At 50.1% G+C, this 18,085-nt stretch overlaps 3 protein-coding genes across 18 annotated transcripts in view; 1 reads left to right on the forward strand and 2 right to left on the reverse strand.

Annotated features, from left to right (window-relative positions):
• The window catches only part of LOC132458961 (hemicentin-1-like), a 186,957-nt gene extending 172,056 nt beyond the window's left edge, over positions 1-14,901 (reverse strand). For 2 of the 14 annotated variants that reach the window (XM_060053346.1, XM_060053352.1), the window contains exons 1-5: positions 14,228-14,899; positions 13,770-14,144; positions 12,919-13,185; positions 12,017-12,391; positions 11,354-11,620 (exon numbers count right to left, since the gene is read on the reverse strand). In XM_060053346.1, coding sequence (XP_059909329.1) covers positions 11,354-11,620; positions 12,017-12,391; positions 12,919-13,185; positions 13,770-14,144; positions 14,228-14,273 — 1,330 coding nt within the window. In that variant the 5' untranslated portion in view covers positions 14,274-14,899. Of the gene's footprint in view, positions 1-11,353; positions 11,621-12,016; positions 12,392-12,918; positions 13,186-13,769; positions 14,145-14,227 lie in introns of all 14 variants that reach the window. The other 12 variants (XM_060053350.1, XM_060053344.1, XM_060053358.1 and 9 more) reach the window with 10 other exon arrangements.
• Positions 4,914-9,884, forward strand: si:ch73-139j3.4 (leukocyte antigen CD37). Of its 3 annotated transcripts, none has more exons than XM_060053385.1 (10): positions 4,914-5,068; positions 5,334-5,483; positions 5,905-5,983; positions 6,432-6,544; positions 6,912-6,986; positions 7,223-7,327; positions 8,269-8,442; positions 8,909-8,992; positions 9,338-9,651; positions 9,722-9,884. In XM_060053385.1, the coding sequence occupies exons 2-9, from the start codon at positions 5,418-5,420 to the stop codon at positions 9,608-9,610; spliced, it is 969 nt and encodes a 322-aa protein (XP_059909368.1). In that variant the 5' UTR covers positions 4,914-5,068; positions 5,334-5,417; the 3' UTR covers positions 9,611-9,651; positions 9,722-9,884. The 3 variants fall into 3 exon arrangements, with proteins under 3 accessions (XP_059909368.1, XP_059909370.1, XP_059909369.1); XM_060053387.1 differs by having other exon boundaries at positions 4,932-5,092; XM_060053386.1 differs by having other exon boundaries at positions 4,932-5,088.
• Positions 14,902-15,601: 700 nt separating the features above from the next.
• hjv (hemojuvelin BMP co-receptor) lies at positions 15,602-18,079 on the reverse strand. The gene is made up of 2 exons (XM_060053380.1): positions 17,077-18,079; positions 15,602-16,733 (listed from the first exon to the last, which is right to left on the reverse strand). Exons 1-2 carry the CDS (start codon positions 17,770-17,772, stop codon positions 16,095-16,097), a joined length of 1,335 nt encoding a protein of 444 aa, XP_059909363.1. The 5' UTR covers positions 17,773-18,079; the 3' UTR covers positions 15,602-16,094.
• Between the last annotated feature and the right edge of the window lie 6 nt (positions 18,080-18,085).

The following is an 18,085-nucleotide window of genomic DNA, read 5'->3' on the forward strand; positions in this document are numbered from 1 at the left end:
ACTTCAACATGTTATTTTTTTTTTACAGAAATCTTTCATTTAATTATAGATATCCGTAATTCCTTTTTCACTAGTAAGAATAACGATTACAGATAATTACAGATCATTAATTTCCACAGTGTGGAATTGTTATTTTATTTTAGATATTTAACATATATCGACAAACCATTTCGGATATGTGGGCATCGTATTATTAAAATACCACAAATCCATTAGTCCACATTTAAATACACATTTAAAATGCAGAAGCTGCCTTCACGTGACTGTCAAGTTTCTGTCAGTATAAAATAACAACATTACTGAGATATTCTCAGTGGAAAATGCAATATTTTGATATAGTTCCGGCATCAAAATGAGTTTTGATCACATTTCTAGAAAGAAGTGTTTTGATTTCACAATCTTCGTTCAGTTATTGTAGGCCTATATTAAGTTTAATTCGTTAGGGTTAGGGTTATTAGGAAAGATCTTTGAGACCTCGCCAGGATATGGCGGTGGTGGTTGATAAGGGCACGGCTGCCTTGGCCAGAGAGTGGTGCTGTCCGGAGACACTGACTTCTACATCTACGACCTTCCAGAGGGGGTTCTGCTCCTCAAACACTTCCAGTGGCACGCAGTGGATCAGAATGCGAGCCAGAGTTACATCCCCTGCAGGCGTTACACCACGTCCAGCTTCTGCAACTTCTTCAACATCAACCGCCAGCTGCTGCCTCTCTTCTCCTCGTTGGCCGGGAACGACTACGTCAACCACAGAAAAATGTACTGGGATCAATTTCTTCCAGCGGACCGCCTATAGGAAGAGTATAAAGGCCGCCCGCCTGGAGGGCCTCCTGAGTTGGCTGGGAGCCAGGACATCCCAGACGGCAGAAGACACCTTGACAGCAGCGATGGATCTCAAGTCGTACCCCACATGAGTCAATAAGTGCAGATGGAGGTGCCATGCGCTCGTGGTTACAGTGGATGTATCGCAATGGCTCGGATCATAATATCATCCGGAGGCACACAGCTTTTTAAGGCATGGGATACTTACTAAGTTACGAACAAACCGACACAAAGACAAAGCTCTAGCTAGCTGTTGCTCCCGATTCTTAGATCCCTATTCACAGCTCGTAATGTGCGACCAGGAACGAGGCCATAATTCCGAAGATTGTTTTTTAAGGGTTAGAGTCACATGTTCTAAGACCATGTGACGCAGACAGTCGGGGGTCACAACAGGGAGCCCGGTTCTAAGGGAGGGTCTCACATGAGGTCATGCTCTCTCCAAGTTGAGCTTTTCACCGTCGTGGTGAGAATGAGAGCGACTGGTTGATGGTGAAGACGCTCTGAGAAGGTCAGGGTGGGACGTTGATATTGGAATGTGTTTGGTTTTAAATCATATTATGTAATATTTGATATCATATCATAAAGCATAATAAATTATATATTATCGTATCTAATTTCACACTTTATCTATCAATTTTTTTTTATTGAATGTTATGAAAGCTCTTGGGGTGAGGCCCATTAAGAAAATAATGCATTATTATTATCATCAATATTATTATTATTATTATTATGATAACATATGGAACGATAAACTGATCAAAGTTTCCTTCTTTGTCTGTCTTTAGTGGTAGAGTTGAGGTCCCACTAGACTCTAAAAAGAGCTCTAGGTTGAGCCAGCAGGCCAGCTGGATCCAGATTGTGTACGGACACGTTCCCGGTAGTAAACAGAAGAAGCATTACAGCTTACCAGCTAGCAGCAGGAGCACAGAGAGGGTCCATGGATTCATCTTCATCTGCTCCGTAGCTTCCTCTCAATGTCTATTTAGAACCGTCTCAAAGAAAGGGGGAGGGCTGATTGGCTGATTTTGAAAGGCTACAGCAAAATGTCCTCACATGTAGCTTCCTCCTTTTAGATATTCTCTGAAATAACCACTAACCTCAGTTCACATCGCTTTAAAGTCCATATATATCTGCACTTCTCCCTCTCTCATTTACGTGACAATCAAAAATGGTATTCCTATAAAAAACGACCAAATGGGACAAAATTACCTTCATGAATCATTTCTGATGGTAGTTATATATCAGAGACCCTAGATATCACAAATCAACAAAGTGTGTGCGTTCGACAGATGACGAGATGAGCCATAATCAACAAATTGTGTGCGCTCAGTCAACAGATGAGCTCTGAACCACAAAGTGTCAAAGTCAGTGGATGTTCTCAGAAAGCCGTCAGGTTTTTGAAGTGAGATAGGGATGAAGCACGTTGGTTAAGGGTTAAGTCATCTTAAAGTGTTCAAGTACATGAACACTCAGTTCACCTTCCACGTTTTTAAAGATGTTTGGTTGACTACCTGGTCTCACAGGAATCCGTGAAATGACCACGGACGCTTAACTCAAAAACCGTGGAATCCTCACGGAAGCACGCCAATATCAGTGAGATGGCCACGGATTTTGCTCCAATGCAAGTTGATGACACTCATATCAACCTGGTCTCGGTTGTGTTACGCACCTGGCCTAGGGGCGCCAGGCTACACAACAAAAAGACGGGAGACAACAGTTTCCCAATCAAAATAAGTATTTTAATCAAACCAAACCAATCTAAGTGCTCAACTTATAATAAAAGTATGGGATGTGGAAGTCAGTAAGTCCGTAGTGTGGAGTGTGTATGCATGAGTGGATTATAGGTGTGTGTGTTGTTTCAACATAAGTGTTGAAAGGTGTGCATGGCTATGGAGCTGAAAAGAACAGAGAGGGAAGGACTGGGGAAGCAGACTCTTACAGGGCGTTGGCACCCGGGCCCAGGTGCACGCCAATCACTCCTAATGACCCATTAAGTAGGTCTCTGCTCCCCAGTCCTAGAAACAAATGGAAGACACAACATACAGGGAACCGTCACAGTTGTGAGTGGGAAACAGTGGGAAAGAGAGAGAGAGGTGAAGGGGAGTGAGAGGGACGGAGAGATGTGATGGAGAGAGAGGGAGGAAGAGATAGAGAGGTGAAGGGGAGTGAGAGGGAGGGAGAGAGGTGATGGAGAGAGAGGGAGGGAGAGAGGTGAAGGAGAGTGAGAGGGAGGGAGAGAGGTGAAGGAGAGAGAGGGAGGAAGAGAGAGAGAGGTGAAGGGGAGTGAGAGGGAGGGAGAGAGGTGATGGAGAGAGAGGGAGGGAGAGAGGTGAAGGAGAGTGAGAGGGAGGGAGAGAGGTGAAGGAGAGAGAGGGAGGAAGAGAGAGAGAGGTGAAGGGGAGTGAGAGGGAGGGAGAGAGGTGATGGAGAGAGAGGGAGGAAGAGATAGAGAGGTGAAGGGGAGGGAGAGGGAGGGAGAGAGGTGAAGGAGAGAGGGAGGAAGAGAGAGAGAGGTGAAGGGGAGGGAGAGGGAGGGAGAGAGGTGAAGGAGAGAGGGAGGAAGAGAGAGAGAGGTGAAGGGGAGTGCGAGGGAGGGAGAGAGGTGAAGAGAGATAAATAGAAGACAGAGAGAGAGTTAATATTAATAGACTATAAGGAAGTGGACCTTGTGCTGAAGCCAGTCTTCAGGAAACAGTTCAGACGCGAATACTGAGGGCAGGAGGTGGACCACAGGTGTGTGTGTGTGTGTTCGTAAATATGTATGTATTAATGTCTGTATTGTGTATTGTGTGTGCGTGTGTGTATGTGAGTGGGGGTGAATGTGTGCCTGACCGATGTCTGTCTATCCATGTGTGTTAATCACACGGATAGTGTGTGTTCTTTGCACTGGTTATCCCAGGTACACCACAGAGACTGTACCAGTGCAGAGAGACCGTACCAGTGCAGAGTGACCGTACCAGTGTAGAGTGACCGTACCAGTGCAGAGAGACCGTACCAGTGCAGAGAGACCGTACCAGTGCAGAGAGACCAGTACCATTAGCTCTTCATCATGAAGTTGACAAGATCCAGGTGTTCCAGTTCATGGGGTGATTGGCTGATTGTGAAAGACTACAGTAATAGTCCTCACATTTTACTTCCTCCTTTTAGATATTCTCTGCAATAGCCACTAACCACAGTTCACATCTCTATCATATATATCTGCATTTCGCCCTCTCTCATTTACATGACATGCAATCAACAATGGTGCGATATGAAAAAAAATGACCAAATTGGACAAAATTAGCTGTGATAATAATTGTTCATAGTAGTTATATATCAGAGACCCTAGACAATCACATCTCAACAAAGTGTGTGTGGTCAACAGAGGAGCTCTGAACCACAAAGTGTCCAAGTCAGTCGATGTTCTCAGAAAGTCGTCAGGGTTTTGAAGTGAGGGAGGGATGAAGCATGTTGGTTAAGGGTTAAGTCATCTTAAAGGGACACTGTGTAATATTTTAAGTCATTTATTTCCTCAAATCAACGTATTCATTCATAAATAAGTCCTCATCGGTGTAAAATTATCTCTGCCAAAAATCTCACTAATCCTCCGGAGCGAAGAATAATTAATATGTAGTTACATAGGACGGGTAAGCTTCATGGAGGCTTCCATGTTTTTCCGGTCTATGAACTGCCGAGAGGGACAAAAAGCACTACGTGGTACAGGAAATGCAAACGTGTTTTCACTCTGAGCCAGCGTGAATGATGACTGAAATAATTCACTATCTTGCTCGAGGAGTATTTACTCATAAATTACTCATCCATACATTTGTTTGAAATAACGAACCTCATCATCACTCGAATGACTCGATGAGGTAGTATTGGATGTCATGACACGGCTTCTTGGCACATACTGCCCACCGTAGTTTTTGAACAAGCGAGCCCTATTAGTTTGAATGCAATATACAATTGTACCACTAGATGGGAGTAATTTTTACACAGTGTCCCTTTAAAGTGTTCAAGTACATAAACACTCTGTTCACTTTCCACGTGGTTAAAGATGTTTGGTTAAACAGTGAGAAAGAGAGGTGAAGGGGATTGTGGGAGGGAGAGGGGGGAGGTAAAGAGGGGGAGAGAGGTGAAGAGAGGTACAGAAATAGAAGACAGAGAGAGAGTTAATATTAATAGACTATAAGGAAGTGGACCTTGTGCTGACACCAGTCTTCAGGAAACAGTTCAGACGCGAAGACTGAGAGCAGGAGGTGGACCACAGGTGTGTGTGTTCCCAAATATGTATGTATATTTATGTATGTCTGTATTGTTTATTCTGTGTGTATTGTGTATGTTTGTGTGTCCGTGTGTGCGTGTGTGTGTGTGTGTGCGTGTGTTTGTTTACGTCTGTATGTGTGTGTGCGTGCGTGCGTGCGTGCGTGCGTGCGTGCGTGTGTGTGTATTTGAGTGTGTGTGAATGTGTGCCTGACCGATGTCTGTCTATCCTTGTGTGTTAATCTGAGTTTTCTTTGCACTGGGTATCGCAGGTGGACAAGAGAGACCGTACCAGTGCAGAGAGACCAGTAGGGACAGAGAGACCAGCAGAGAGACCGTACCATTAGCTCTTCATCATGAAGTTGGAGCAAAAGATCCATGTGTTCCAGTTCCTCTTGACCATCTGCAACTGTCTCTACCTGGTAACAACACACCTGCTGCCTAATCGCCATGGTTACAACACACCTGCTGTCTAATCCTCATGGCTACAACACACCTGCTGTCTAATCACCATGGTTACAACACACCTGCTGCCTAATCGCCATGGTTACAACACACCTGCTGCCTAATCGCCATGGTTACAACACACCTGCTGTCTAATCACCATGGCTACAACACACCTGCTGCCTAATCGCCATGGTTACAACACACCTGCTGTCTAATCCTCATGGCTACAACACACCTGCTATCTAATTGTCATGGCTAGAACACACGTGCTGTCTAATTGTCATGGTAACAACATACCCTCTGTCTAACCTCTGCTATGTAGTTGTGCAGTGTAGGCTGGCCTAGTTCAGCTGATACACCACTCACGATTATCGTCATGGCGATTTCTGTCCCCAGATCCTGGGTGCGAGCATCTTGGGCTGTGCTTCGTGGATCCTTTTCGACACTGGAAATCTTCTCAGGGACATCCATTCTGGTAACCCACCTCGAACCAAACCCTCCTTCCTTCATATTGTTATTAAGTTTTAAAACGGACTGGGTTCTAAAACGTTATGATTTTGTATTCATAATTCATCAAAAGTATGTGCGTTGTGTGTGTGTGTGTGTGTGTGTCCACGCTCGCCCGTGTGCGTGTGTGTATGTGCGTGCGTACGTGGGTGCCTGCTTGTGTGTGTGTGTGTGTCCGCACTCGCCCGTGTGCGTGTGTGTATGTGCGTGTGTACGTGGGTGCCTGCTTGTGTGTGTGCGTGTGTGTGCGTGCGTGCATGTATATCTGTGTTTGCATGCGTTTGTGCGTGTGTGCGTGCGTTTGTGCGTACGTGTGTGTGTGCTTGTGTGCGTGCGTGCGTGTGCGTGCGTGCGTGCGTGCGTGCGTGCGTGCGTGTGCGTGTGGGTGCGTGCGTGCGTGCGTGCGTGTGTGTTAGATGAGCTGGAGACCGTGGCTGGAGGCCTGTTCCTGGTGGGCCTGCTGGTGCTAGCCGTCGCTGCTCTGGGCTACGCCGCGGCTCACTGCCAGGCCAGGCTCATGCTGCAGCTGGTGGGGACACTTTCACTTTAGCCTAGCCTAACCTTAGCTTGGCTTAGCTAAACTTAGTGTGGCCTAGCATAAACTGTATCAGCCTACCCTATCTTAGCCTGTCCTTTATTTGCCTATTTTAGCATTGCCTAACATAGTTTATTTAGCCTACCCAAGCCGAGCCCAAGACAAACCTAGCCTATCTTACCCTAGCATATCTTAGCCTATCATAACTTAGCCTAACCTTTTTTAGCATAGCCTAGAATAATCGAGCCTAGCATAGACCAGCCTAGCCTATCAAAGCCTCGCCGAACTTAGCATAGTTTAGCTTAGCCTACCTTAATTGTGTCTGTGGTTTGATTGGTTCGTATCCTTCTGTCGTTGACAGTACATGGCGTTCCTCATCGTGCTTATCCTTGGCCAGCTGTTTATTAGCCTGGTCTTGCTAACAAGTCAAAAAAAGGTATTTATTGTCTATTTCAATGGTGAATTCGGGGTTTATTTCCCCCTGAAGCGATCGTGTTTCCCATAGGAAACGCGATGCTGTTTTATTTCATCGTGGTGTGTGTGTGTAGATGCTCGGTTTGCCTCTTTTGCTGGTCAGACGTCAGACGTCCCGATGCGATCAGAGCGATCACGAGCCCGTGTTTATGACGTTGTGCTGACCGGAGGCGGGGGTGTGATGTGGTGGGGGGGCAGATCGAGGGGGCTCTGGACGAGGCTGTGGACCAGATGATCATCAGCTACGCAGGCGGCAGGGATCTGACCGCCTCAGACCGACTGCTGGACGAGCTACAGCGCACCGTGAGTAGTCATGGAGACGTCCAATGGGAGAGCGCGACCACGGGCACGCCCTGGTCAGTAGTCATGGAGACGTCCAATGGGAGAGCGCGACCACGGGCACGCCCTGGTCAGTAGTCATGGAGACGTCCAATGGGAGAGCGCGACCACGGGCACGCCGTGGTCAGCAGGTCGGGGGATGTAAAAGACAGACGGGTAACCATGGTGTCCGATGGGTAACCATGGTGTCCGATGGGTAACCGTGGTGACAGATGGGGTAACCATGGTGTCAGATGGGCAACCATGGTGACAGATGGGGTAACCTTGGTGTCAGATGGGGTAACCATGGTGTCAGATGGGGTAACCATGGTGACAGATGGGTAACCATGGTGACAGATGGGGTAACCTTGGTGTCAGATGGGTAACCGTGGTGACAGATGGGTAACCATGGTGTCAGATGGGTAACCATGGTGTCAGATGGGGTAACCGTGGTGTCAGATGGGTAACCATGGCGTCTGATGGGGTAACCATGATGTCAGATGGGTAACCATGGTGACAGATGGGGTAACCTTGGTGTCAGATGGGTAACCGTGGTGACGTTGGATTTAAAGGGGGATGTTTCTCGTATGGGGTGGACGGAGGATGCTGTAGTCACCATGGTGCTGACGGACGGAATACAAGGAAGAAGTGGTAACCATGGTGACGATGAGTGGATCTCATCTAATGAGTGGATCTCATCTCTGGGATACCATCTAAAAAGGGGCCCTCGTTTCCAAGGGCCATCGTAGATCGCCATGGTAACGGTTATCGTGGTAACCCCGGGCAACGTGTAGAAGCTCTTCAGGGTAACGACTCGGCAAAGATGGGAGAAGCGCCCCGGCTCTGAGGAGAGTGTGGCGTGGTAACCATGGTGATGTGCTGATGTGTGGTGAGGTAACCATGGTGATGTGCTGATGTGTTCACAGGAGAAGTGCTGCGGCAGGACTGGCCCGGACGATTGGAAGACAAACCTTTACATCCAGAATCTGACCAATCAGGACGTACTTCCCTGCGCCTGCTTCAACACTTCCTGTCCGTCTGGCCCTGGGGGGGAGCCCCCCCTCTTTGGGGCGTCCGTAGGGAACGACTCGTATCAGGAGGTACGGCGGCCAGCACGTCGTCATGTATGAAGAACATATGAAGGAACATGACAACGTTCAAACGTACGCGAGCGGCAGAAGCTGAGGAGCTAGAGCGGGTTGCTTGGTAACCGCAGGGTTGCTGGTTCGGTGTGCGAGTGTCGAGGCGTCCCTGAGCGAGACGCCTCGCCCTGACTGCTCCTGACGAGCTGGCTGTCGCCCTGCGGGGCTGACTCCGCCGTCGGTGGGTGAATGGGTGTAAGAATGAGTGAAGGTCAGGCAATATTGTTAAGCGCTTTGGATAAAAGCGCCACATAATGCAGTCCGTTGACCCTTTACATTATGAGAGGAAGCTCCAGGAGGAACAGCGATCAACACGTCACCATGTAGGAGGAAGGTCCTTTTGAACACATTAATGTGATGCACGCGTTCAGATGTGTCTTGTGTCCCTAGTGCCTTATGGTTCATCTGGTGTTTGACTCCGCAGGGCTGTAAAGAGAAGATCACTGATTGGCTGGCGGAAAATGCTCTCACCATTGTTGCCATGGACGCCAGTATCATTATCCTTCAGGTAACAAGCAGGAAGCACGCTGGAAATGAATATTCATGAGGCGGCCGGAAACATTGCCATCTCAGAATATATTTTTTAATGTTATTTATAAAAACAGTGACATCACCAGGGAAACTGAAACAGGGACCTCTGACCTCTCTCTCTCTCTCTCTCTCTCTCTCTCTCTCTCTCTCTCTCTCTCTCTCTCTCTCTCTCTCTCTCTCTCTCTCCCCCCTCTCTCTCTCCCCCTCTCTCTCTCTCTCTCTCTCTCTCTCTCTCTCTCTCTCTCTCTCTCTCTCTCTCTCTCTCTCTCTCTCTCTCTCTCTCTCTCTCTCTCTCTCTCTCTCTCTCTCTCTCTCTCTCTAGGTTCTACAGATCATTCTGGCTGTGTATCTCTACAAGGCTGTTTCTCAACAATCCCGGGTCAAGGGTTCCAGAGTCCTTATGGAACCGGAGCCGGACCAGACGGACCCCGGTCCCGACCTCCGCGAGGACCAGGGCGGGTTCTACGGCGAGGAGAACCGGGCCTATTGGGACCCGGAACCACCACACACAGAAAGCACTGGTTACCCTAACGCCCAGAACCCATACGCAGAACATGAGAGACCCGGTCAAGGCTACAATCAAGTGTACTATTGATCATGTGCATGTCCCATGAGCCTACCTGTACTGGTAACCAGGTAGAGGATACCGGGTTCCCTGTACTGGTAACCAGGTAGAGGATACCGGGTTCCCTGTACTGGTAACCAGGTAGAGGATACCGGGTTACCTGTACTGGTAACCAGGTAGAGGTTACTTGTACCAGTTCGGGAATTTAATTAAATAAATGTTTGGTGTCGTTTTTAACAGATGTTTGGATTAATCAACCTTTAAGTCTTGTTTAGCTCAAACAATAAACTTCCATGTAATATTATGTATTTAAAAATGTTTTGACTTGGAAAAAATACATGCAATAAATGATATCTATATATTTTATGATTATTTTCTCACAGACCACAAAAGCGAAGCAAAAGAAAGTGAAGCTGCATTTACCCAGAACCCACCCGTCCACAGTCAGACTGTCAGGCTGACATCGTTGATGATACAGTGAGATGATACAGTGAGATGACACAGTGAGATGTTACAGTGAGATGACACAGTGAGATGACACAGTGAGATGACACAGTGAGATGACACAGTGAAATGACATCATGGATGATACAATGAGATGACACAGTGAGATGACATCATGGATGATACAATGAGATGACACAGTGAGATGACACATTGGAATGACATCACCCCATTGGGGACACAGATGTGCTTCCCAATGGCTCATTAGGAGGAGGAGGACGCTGGAGAAGCAGAGGGTTGGTATTCCCTGGCGGGCGTCCTGGATCCTGTGAAGGTCATGGTCTGAAGGACAGACAGTAGAGATGGCCGTCCCTCTGGGGCCCAGTGCCTGAGGAGCGAGCAGAACACACATGGGTCGCATCATGGTTTCATTGTATTAATCACTGATCCTTTACCCTCAGCCCCCACAGCTCGGTCACGGCCAATCAGCCACGCCCCTTTGTTGGCTCTGACGCCTGGCCACGCCCCCTCAGATCCACAACCACGGTAGATTAGAATAGACGACATCACGGTAGATACATTACATTAGATTATGACTATAATAGACAATATTAGATCAGATAATGTTAGACTATAATAGAAGATATTTGATAAGATAATGTTACACTATATTACATTAAATAATGTTAGACTGTAATGGCCTATATTAGATAAGTTATTGTTAGACTATACATTAGATAATGTTAGACTATTTTAGACTACATTAGATTAGATAATGTTAGACTATATTACATTACATAATGTTAGACTATAGTAGACTACATTAGATTAGATAATGTTAGACAATATGAAAATATTTTAGATTAGATAATGCTAGACTGCGGGATCAAACTAAAACAGTTGAATCTTTACAAGTTTAAATTAAAGTCTATTTAAATAAATTTGAAGATGAGAGTGTGGTGATTTTTTTTAATGGACGAAAAAGGTTGAACGGTTAAACATTGACCAAGTTGCAAAGTCTGAAATAGTTGAAGTCTTGGAATGTGACTTCCCCTGTAAAAAGCAAAAGAAGATGAAGCTTAAAAGATTCATCTTTTAAGCTTCATCAACACTTTAACGACAGCCATACTGTCGTTAAAGTGTTGAACATGTTGATAGTTGAATGGTTTCTGTAGCTGAAAGTATGCAGAAGGAGTTGAAGACCAAAAAAGGGGCAGAAGAAGAATAACAATAATAAAGATTTCAATATCTAGAGTTTGGATGCTGATGCAGCATTCACACTAATGAGAGACCACCATCATGTGCATTATTGAACACAGAGGGGCTCACCTTCATCTTCCAACACCAAAAGACTCCAAGGCGCAGAGGTTTTCTGCCCACTGGAGTCAAGAGAGCAGGTGTAATACCCTGTGTCCTCATTGGTCAGACCGCTGAGGTGGAGGGCGGGGCCTCTCTCTGATAGGGCGTGGCCATTTCTGTACCAGTGGACGTCCAATTGGTGGAAGGAGCAGGCTGAGATACAGGTGAGTGTGACCTGACCGCCCTCTTTCACCACATTGTCAGTGACGGAGCTTCTGACCTTCACATCCTCTCCATCTGTTGAAGACACAGTGAGACGGACGTTCTTTAACCAACTGTACGGCTTGTGTAAAAGATATGGAAAACTGTTCATTAGTTATGATTTGTTTCCCAAATGATAGAGCAGTTGTTGGTGTTTTAGAGCCATCTGCTGGTGAGGTGGTGTACTGCAGTTCTGCATTAGCCTTAGCTGTGTGTGATGCCGCTGCTGGTCAGAAAGTCACGGTCAGTTTGCAAATACAAGGAATCATTAAATGCCTTTGATCCAAAGCGTCTTCTAAGACATCCAGAAGCATCTCATGAAGGAGAGATTTGTAGGAAGCTACTTATCCCTCCCCAATGGGAACCAAGTCTAGACTAGGGACAGTACCATAAGTAACATTAACTAGTGACGGTACTAGAAGTAACACTTACTAGTGACTGTGACTGTGACTCCTTCCCGTCCGGTGTACCCATCGGCTTTGGTCTCGAAGCGGAAGTAGTATCTCTTTGCGTCCTGTTTCACCGTCTTGATGATCTTCAGGGTGCAGTTCCCGACGAGGTCCCCCAAGTACAGGAACCGGCTGTCGGCCCGGACGTTGCCGCTGTCGTACACGTTGGTCGTGGACTGGTGGCAGATCAGGGAATCGGGGCACCAGGCCACCCGCTTAACCTGCAGAATGGCCCCGCCCTTCTTTACGTCGACAAGGGGGTGGGTGAAGATGCAGGGGATGGTGGCGGTGGAGCCCTCCACCACGCAGAAGGAGTCAGGGTACTCCACGTGCCAGTCAGGGCCCGCCCCCAGCGGCCCTGGAGGAAGCAGACAGTCGGGGTCACAACAGGGTTCCAGATACACGTTCCAGGTAATAAACTAAAACGGTTGAATCTTTATAAGTTTAAATTAGAGTCTGTTTAAATATATTTGACGATAAATGTGAGGTAATTTTTTTTAATGCACGAAAATAGTTGAACAGTTAAAAATTGACCAAGTTTCAAAGTCTGAAATAGTTGAAGTCATGGAATGGGCAGACGGCTTCGCCGTCCCTGCTTTGTCTTCAACTGCAAAAGGTTAAAGTATATAAAGCTTAATAGTTTAAGGAAGAGTTGAAAAAAGTTGAATAAGAGCCATACTATCGTTCAAGTGTTGAACATGTTGATAGTTGAATGGTTTCTGTAGCTGAAAGTATGCAGAAGGAGTTGAAGACCAAAAAAGGGGCAGAAGAAGAATAAGAATAAGAATAATAAAGATTTCAATATCTAGAGTTTGGATGCTGATGCAGCATTCACACTAATGAGAGACCACCATCATGTGCATTATTGAACACAGAGGGGCTCACCTTCATCATTCACCACCAATAGACTCCAAGGCTCAGAGGTTTCCTGCCCACTGGAGTCAAGAGAGCAGGTGTAATACCCTGTGTCCTCATCGGTCAGACCGCTGAGGTGGAGGTTGGGGCTTGTCTCTGGTAGGGCGTGGCCATCTCTGTACCAGTGAACGTCCAATTGGTGGAAGGAGCAGGCTGAGGTACAGGTGAGTGTGACCAGACCGCCCTCTTTCACCACATGGTCAGTGACGGAGCTTCTGACCTTCACATCCTCTCCATCTGTTGAAGACACAGTGAGACGGACGTTCTTGAACCAACTGTACAGCTTGTGTAAAAGACATGGAAAACTGTTCATTAGTTATGAAGAGTTCGCAAAGCAGTTGTTGTTGTTTTAGAGCCATCTGCTGGTGAGGTGGTGTACTGCAGTTCTGCATTAGCCTTAGCTGTGTGTGATGCCGTTGCTGGTCAGAAAAAGTTGACGTGATTTGTGATCCTGCTGTACAAACTACAAATGTACAATTGAAAGACACCAATGTGTTTTTCCTTTCTTTCAGTCCTTTATACTTGACCACGACCATTACACTTGACAGCATTCCCCCTGAAGTTGAAGTGTTCATCTCCTGATTTGACTTTTTACCACTGTCAGTTTGCAAATACAAGGAATCATTAAATGCCTTTGATCCAAAGCGTCTTCTAAGACATCCAGAAGCATCTCATGAAGGAGCAGGTGGGTGAGGACATCTTGCTCAAGGTTGATAACAGGAAGCTACTAATCCCTCCCCAATGGGAACCAAGTCTAGACTAGGGACAGTAGCCTACCATAAGTAACATTAACTAGTGACGGTACTAGAAGTAACACTTACTAGTGACTGTGACTGTGACTCCTTCCCGTCCGGTGTACCCTCCGGCGTTGGTCCCGAAGCGGAAGTGGTACGTTGCAGCGTCCTGTTTCACCGTCTTGATGATCTTCAGGGTGCAGTTCCCGACGAGGTCCCCCAGGTACATGAACCTGCTGTTGGCCCGGACGTTGCCGCTGTCGTACACGTTGGCCGTGGACCAGTGGCAGGGCAGGGGACCGGGGCACCAGAACAACCGCTTAACCTGCAGAATGACCACGCCTTTCTTTACGTCAACAAGGGGGTGGGTGAAGCTGCAGGGGATGGTGGCGGTGGAGCCCTCCACCACGCAGAAGGAGTCAGGGTACTCCACGTGCCAGTCAGGGTCTGCCCCCAGCGGCCCTGGAGGAAGCAGACAGTCTGGGTCACAACAGGGTTCCAGATACACGTTCCTGGTAGTTAACAGAAGAAGCATTACAGCTTACCAGCTAGCAGCAGGAGCACAGAGACGGTCCATGGATTCATCCTCATCTGCTCCGTAGCTTCCTCTCAGTGTCTGTCTGGTTATTCCTCTGGAGCCAAGAAGACAAGTGGACCAGCGCCTGTTGACCCACTAAGGACAGGGCTGGGGCTGGTTCCCTGATGGCCGATTGTGAAAGGCAACAGGAAATGTCCTCACTTTTAACTTCCTACCTTAAGATATTCTCTGCAATAGCCTCCAGCCACACTTCCCTTTAAAGTCCTTCTCTCTCTCTCATTTACATGACATCCGATCTACATTAGGTTCCTCTGGACCCGCCTGTTGACCTGCTCATAGAAATACTGGCTTATTGGCTGATTGTTTCACCTGTTTATATCATTACCCCCCAAAGTAAACCCATTACTTTTAACCAGAATTAGCTGAACTCTCTCGCCCTCTATACTCACTAGTACACAGAATGTTTATCTAATCACATTTCTTCCATGCAATGGCTCTCTGCTGTCAGCTGTTCGTCTTCCTCTCATCTTGTCCTGTCTCGTTGTGGTGCAACCCAGAGATTCCCCACAGGCCTACTAATGCGGTCCACGCGTCGCGCGCACGGCGAGTGTTAACCTGATGCACCTGAGAAGCGTGGGAACTGAGGTGGTTTCAAGATCCACCTCGACAAAACGCACTCGGCCAGTGCTCCACCAGCCGGCGCCGGTGGGGGCTCCACCAGCGCGGGCGCCGGTGGAGGCTCCACCAGCCGGCGGCGGCGGCGGTGGGGGCTCCACCAGCGCCGGCGCCGGCCTCCCCGGGCTGAGTGGGAGGGTGGGAGGACTGGCTCGGAGTCGTTACCTGCATGGGGGAGAGGGGAGCCGCCCACAAACACCCGGCACCCTGATCTATTCTGGGCCTCTGATGGTTTTATCGCTGTAGTCCTTTGTAGTCCTAGTATACGGAGGTAGCTAGCTTAACCTTAGAATGGAAAATAGCTGGCCAGCTCCCACCAGTAAACACTGTGGTTGTACTGGTCAGCTCCCAGCTCCCACCAGTAAACACTGTGGTTGTACTGGTCAGCTCCCAGCTCCCACCAGTAACCACTGTGGTTGTATTGGTCGGCTCCCAGGGTCCACCAGTAAACACTGTGGTTGTACTGGGCAGCTCCCAGGGTCCACCAGTAAACACTGTGGTTGTACTGGTCGGCTCCCAGCTCCCACCAGTAAACACTGTGGTTGTACTGGTCAGCTCCCAGCTCCCACCAGTAAACACTGTGGTTGTACTGAGCAGCTCCCAGCTCCCACCAGTAAACACTGTGGTTGTACTGAGCAGCTCCTAGGTGCAACATATAAGTGGCAAAATATACAAAGGTGAAATAATGAATGACACTGAGCAGAGCCTGAGTGGAGTTTGAGTTTATATTGTGTATAACCTGCCGTGGTCAACACCGGTTACCATGACAACACACATCCTCGCCACCTCGTGTCAAGTGAAAAAATGACCTCAACGATCAACAATAAATGACAAAATTTTAAAACAAATGATAACAATAATTCCAACAATTTTAAGAAATCAACCAATTGATTCAATCAATTGACCTGGAGCGACCCTCTGTTGGACCTCCTGATCACAGACCAAGTCCTGCTACAGTCCTTCGGAATCCTGCTACAGTCCTGCTACGGTCCTGCTGGAGTCCTGCTACACTCCTGCTACAGTCCTGCTACAGTCCTGCTGGAGTCCTGTTAGAGTCCTGCTGGAGTCCTGCTGGAGTCCTGCTGGAGTCCTTCTGGTCAGGACTTTGTGGTTCCTGGGACGTGCCCCCCCGCCTCCACTGGACACCTCAGGCCTCTGTGATGCATTGTGGGTAAAAGTCTTGCAACCCGCATGTAGACCTATAGGACCGCTCGGACCCCCAGGACCAGGAGCCCAAGCCGGACCAGGGCCACGCCCACAAGTGGGCCGGCCTCCGCGGGCACCGGGGGGGGCGTGGCGGCGGGGCGGGGGGGCAGCAGGTGCAGCCGGGCCTCCCCTCCCAGCATGCCCCTGGCGTCGGCCAGCGCCGCCACGGCCGCCCGGCTGGCGTTGAGCTCCCCGCTGGCCAGGAGGTCGGCCACGCAGGCCTGCTGGTACACGTCCCGCACCGGGAGCAGGGCGGAGCAGTGGGCCGCCGCCGCCGCCCCACGGCCCGCCGCCGCCGGGGGGGGCAGCCGCTGGGACGGGGGGCACCCCCACACGCACAGCTGGAGGTCCCGCTCGGGGGCGAAGGCGCGCGCGATGGCGCGCGGCGTGCGGACGGAGAGCCCCAGCGAGCGGCCGCTCTGCCGCACCACCAGCAGCGTGCCGATGTGCGCCGCGTGGATGGCGGCGTGCCGGCCGGGGTCCGTGGAGGAGATGAGCGGGCCCCGGCCCCCCCGGCCCCCCCGGCCCCCCGACACGGAGCCGTCGGCGAAGGCGGCCGGGACGTTGTCCAGCTCGGCCGTGTAGAGCAGCTGCTCCGTGCACGGGGCCCAGCTCTTGAGGATCACCGTCACCTGGGGGGGGGGCAGGGTTAGACCACCTGGGGGGGGGGGCAGGGTTAGACCACCTGGGGGGGGGGCAGGGTTAGACCACCTGGGGGGGGGGGCAGGGCTAGACCACCTGGGGGGGGGGGCAGGGTTAGACCACCTGGGGGGGGGGGCAGGGCTAGACCACCTGGGGGGGGGGGGCAGGGTTAGACCACCTGGGGGGGGGGCAGGGCTAGACCACCTGGGGGGGGGGGGGGGGGCAGGGATAGACCACCTGGGGGGGGGGGGGGGGGGGTTAGACCACCTGGGGGGGGACAGAGTGTCCTTTATTTCATTGAGCCAATAGCAGAGGAGCGCAGCTCTGGCCTACCTTGGTGAGGGCGGTGTAATGTCCGTTGGCCCCGCCCCTCACGGGCGAGCTGGTCACCTGTACGTACAGGTACTCGTTGTCGATGGCGGGCCACGCCCCCCGCACGGCGCAGCTCTGGAAGTCGTCCCCGAAGGTGCGGACGTGGGGGTCTCCGAACACGCCGCAGTGCACGTAGCGCGGGGCCCGTCCCCCCCGCTCCAGGAAGCCCTCCTCGTAGACGCAGGCGTCGCCGGCGGGGGGGCGTGGCGCCGGGGGCGGGGGGCGTGGCCGGGCGGTGGGCCCCGCCCCCGGGCAGGCGTGCTGCTCCAGCAGGTCCTGGATGCCCTGCGCGGCGGCGTGGTAGGTGAGGTCGCCGCGGCAGCTGCGAGCGGTGCGGGCCGTGCAGGAGGCGTAGGAGCGCAGCGCGCCGCAGTAGCCGGCGTTCACCGCCCCCCGGCCCGGCCCCGCCCCACGCCCCGGCCCCGCCCCATGGCTCGGCCCCGCCCCCCCGCTCGGCCCAGCCCCACCCCCGCCGAGGCCGCTGCTCCCCAGGTCAAAGGTCGCCGCCACGAAGTCCGAGTTGCAGCGCAGGATGTTGCAGGGAGACGCCACTGGGGGGAGACGGACAGACGGCTCAGTCCTGGAAAGCTCTAGGTTCCAATCCCTTAAATGTGATGTATACAGATCTATAGATCTATATATATACAGATCTATCATATCCTGTTTACAGGAGAGAGTTCTAGGTTGCGGGTTCTATTCCCTCTGAGGTTCTGTGTTCTATTCCCTCTGAGGTTCTGTGTTCTATTCCCTCTAAGGTTCTGTGTTCTATTCCCTCTGTGTTCTATTCCCTCTGTGTTCTATTCCCTGTGAGGTTCTGTGTTCTATTCCCTCTGTGTTCTATTCCCTCTGAGGTTCTGTGTTCTATTCCCTCTGTGTTCTGTGTTCTATTCCCTCTGTGTTCTATTCCCTCTGAGGTTCTGTGTTCTATTCCCTCTGTGTTCTATTCCCTCTGAGGTTCTGTGTTCTATTC

This window comes from Gadus macrocephalus, chromosome 6 (assembly GCF_031168955.1).
Source record: "Gadus macrocephalus chromosome 6, ASM3116895v1".
NCBI classification, from domain to species: domain Eukaryota; kingdom Metazoa; phylum Chordata; class Actinopteri; order Gadiformes; family Gadidae; genus Gadus; species Gadus macrocephalus.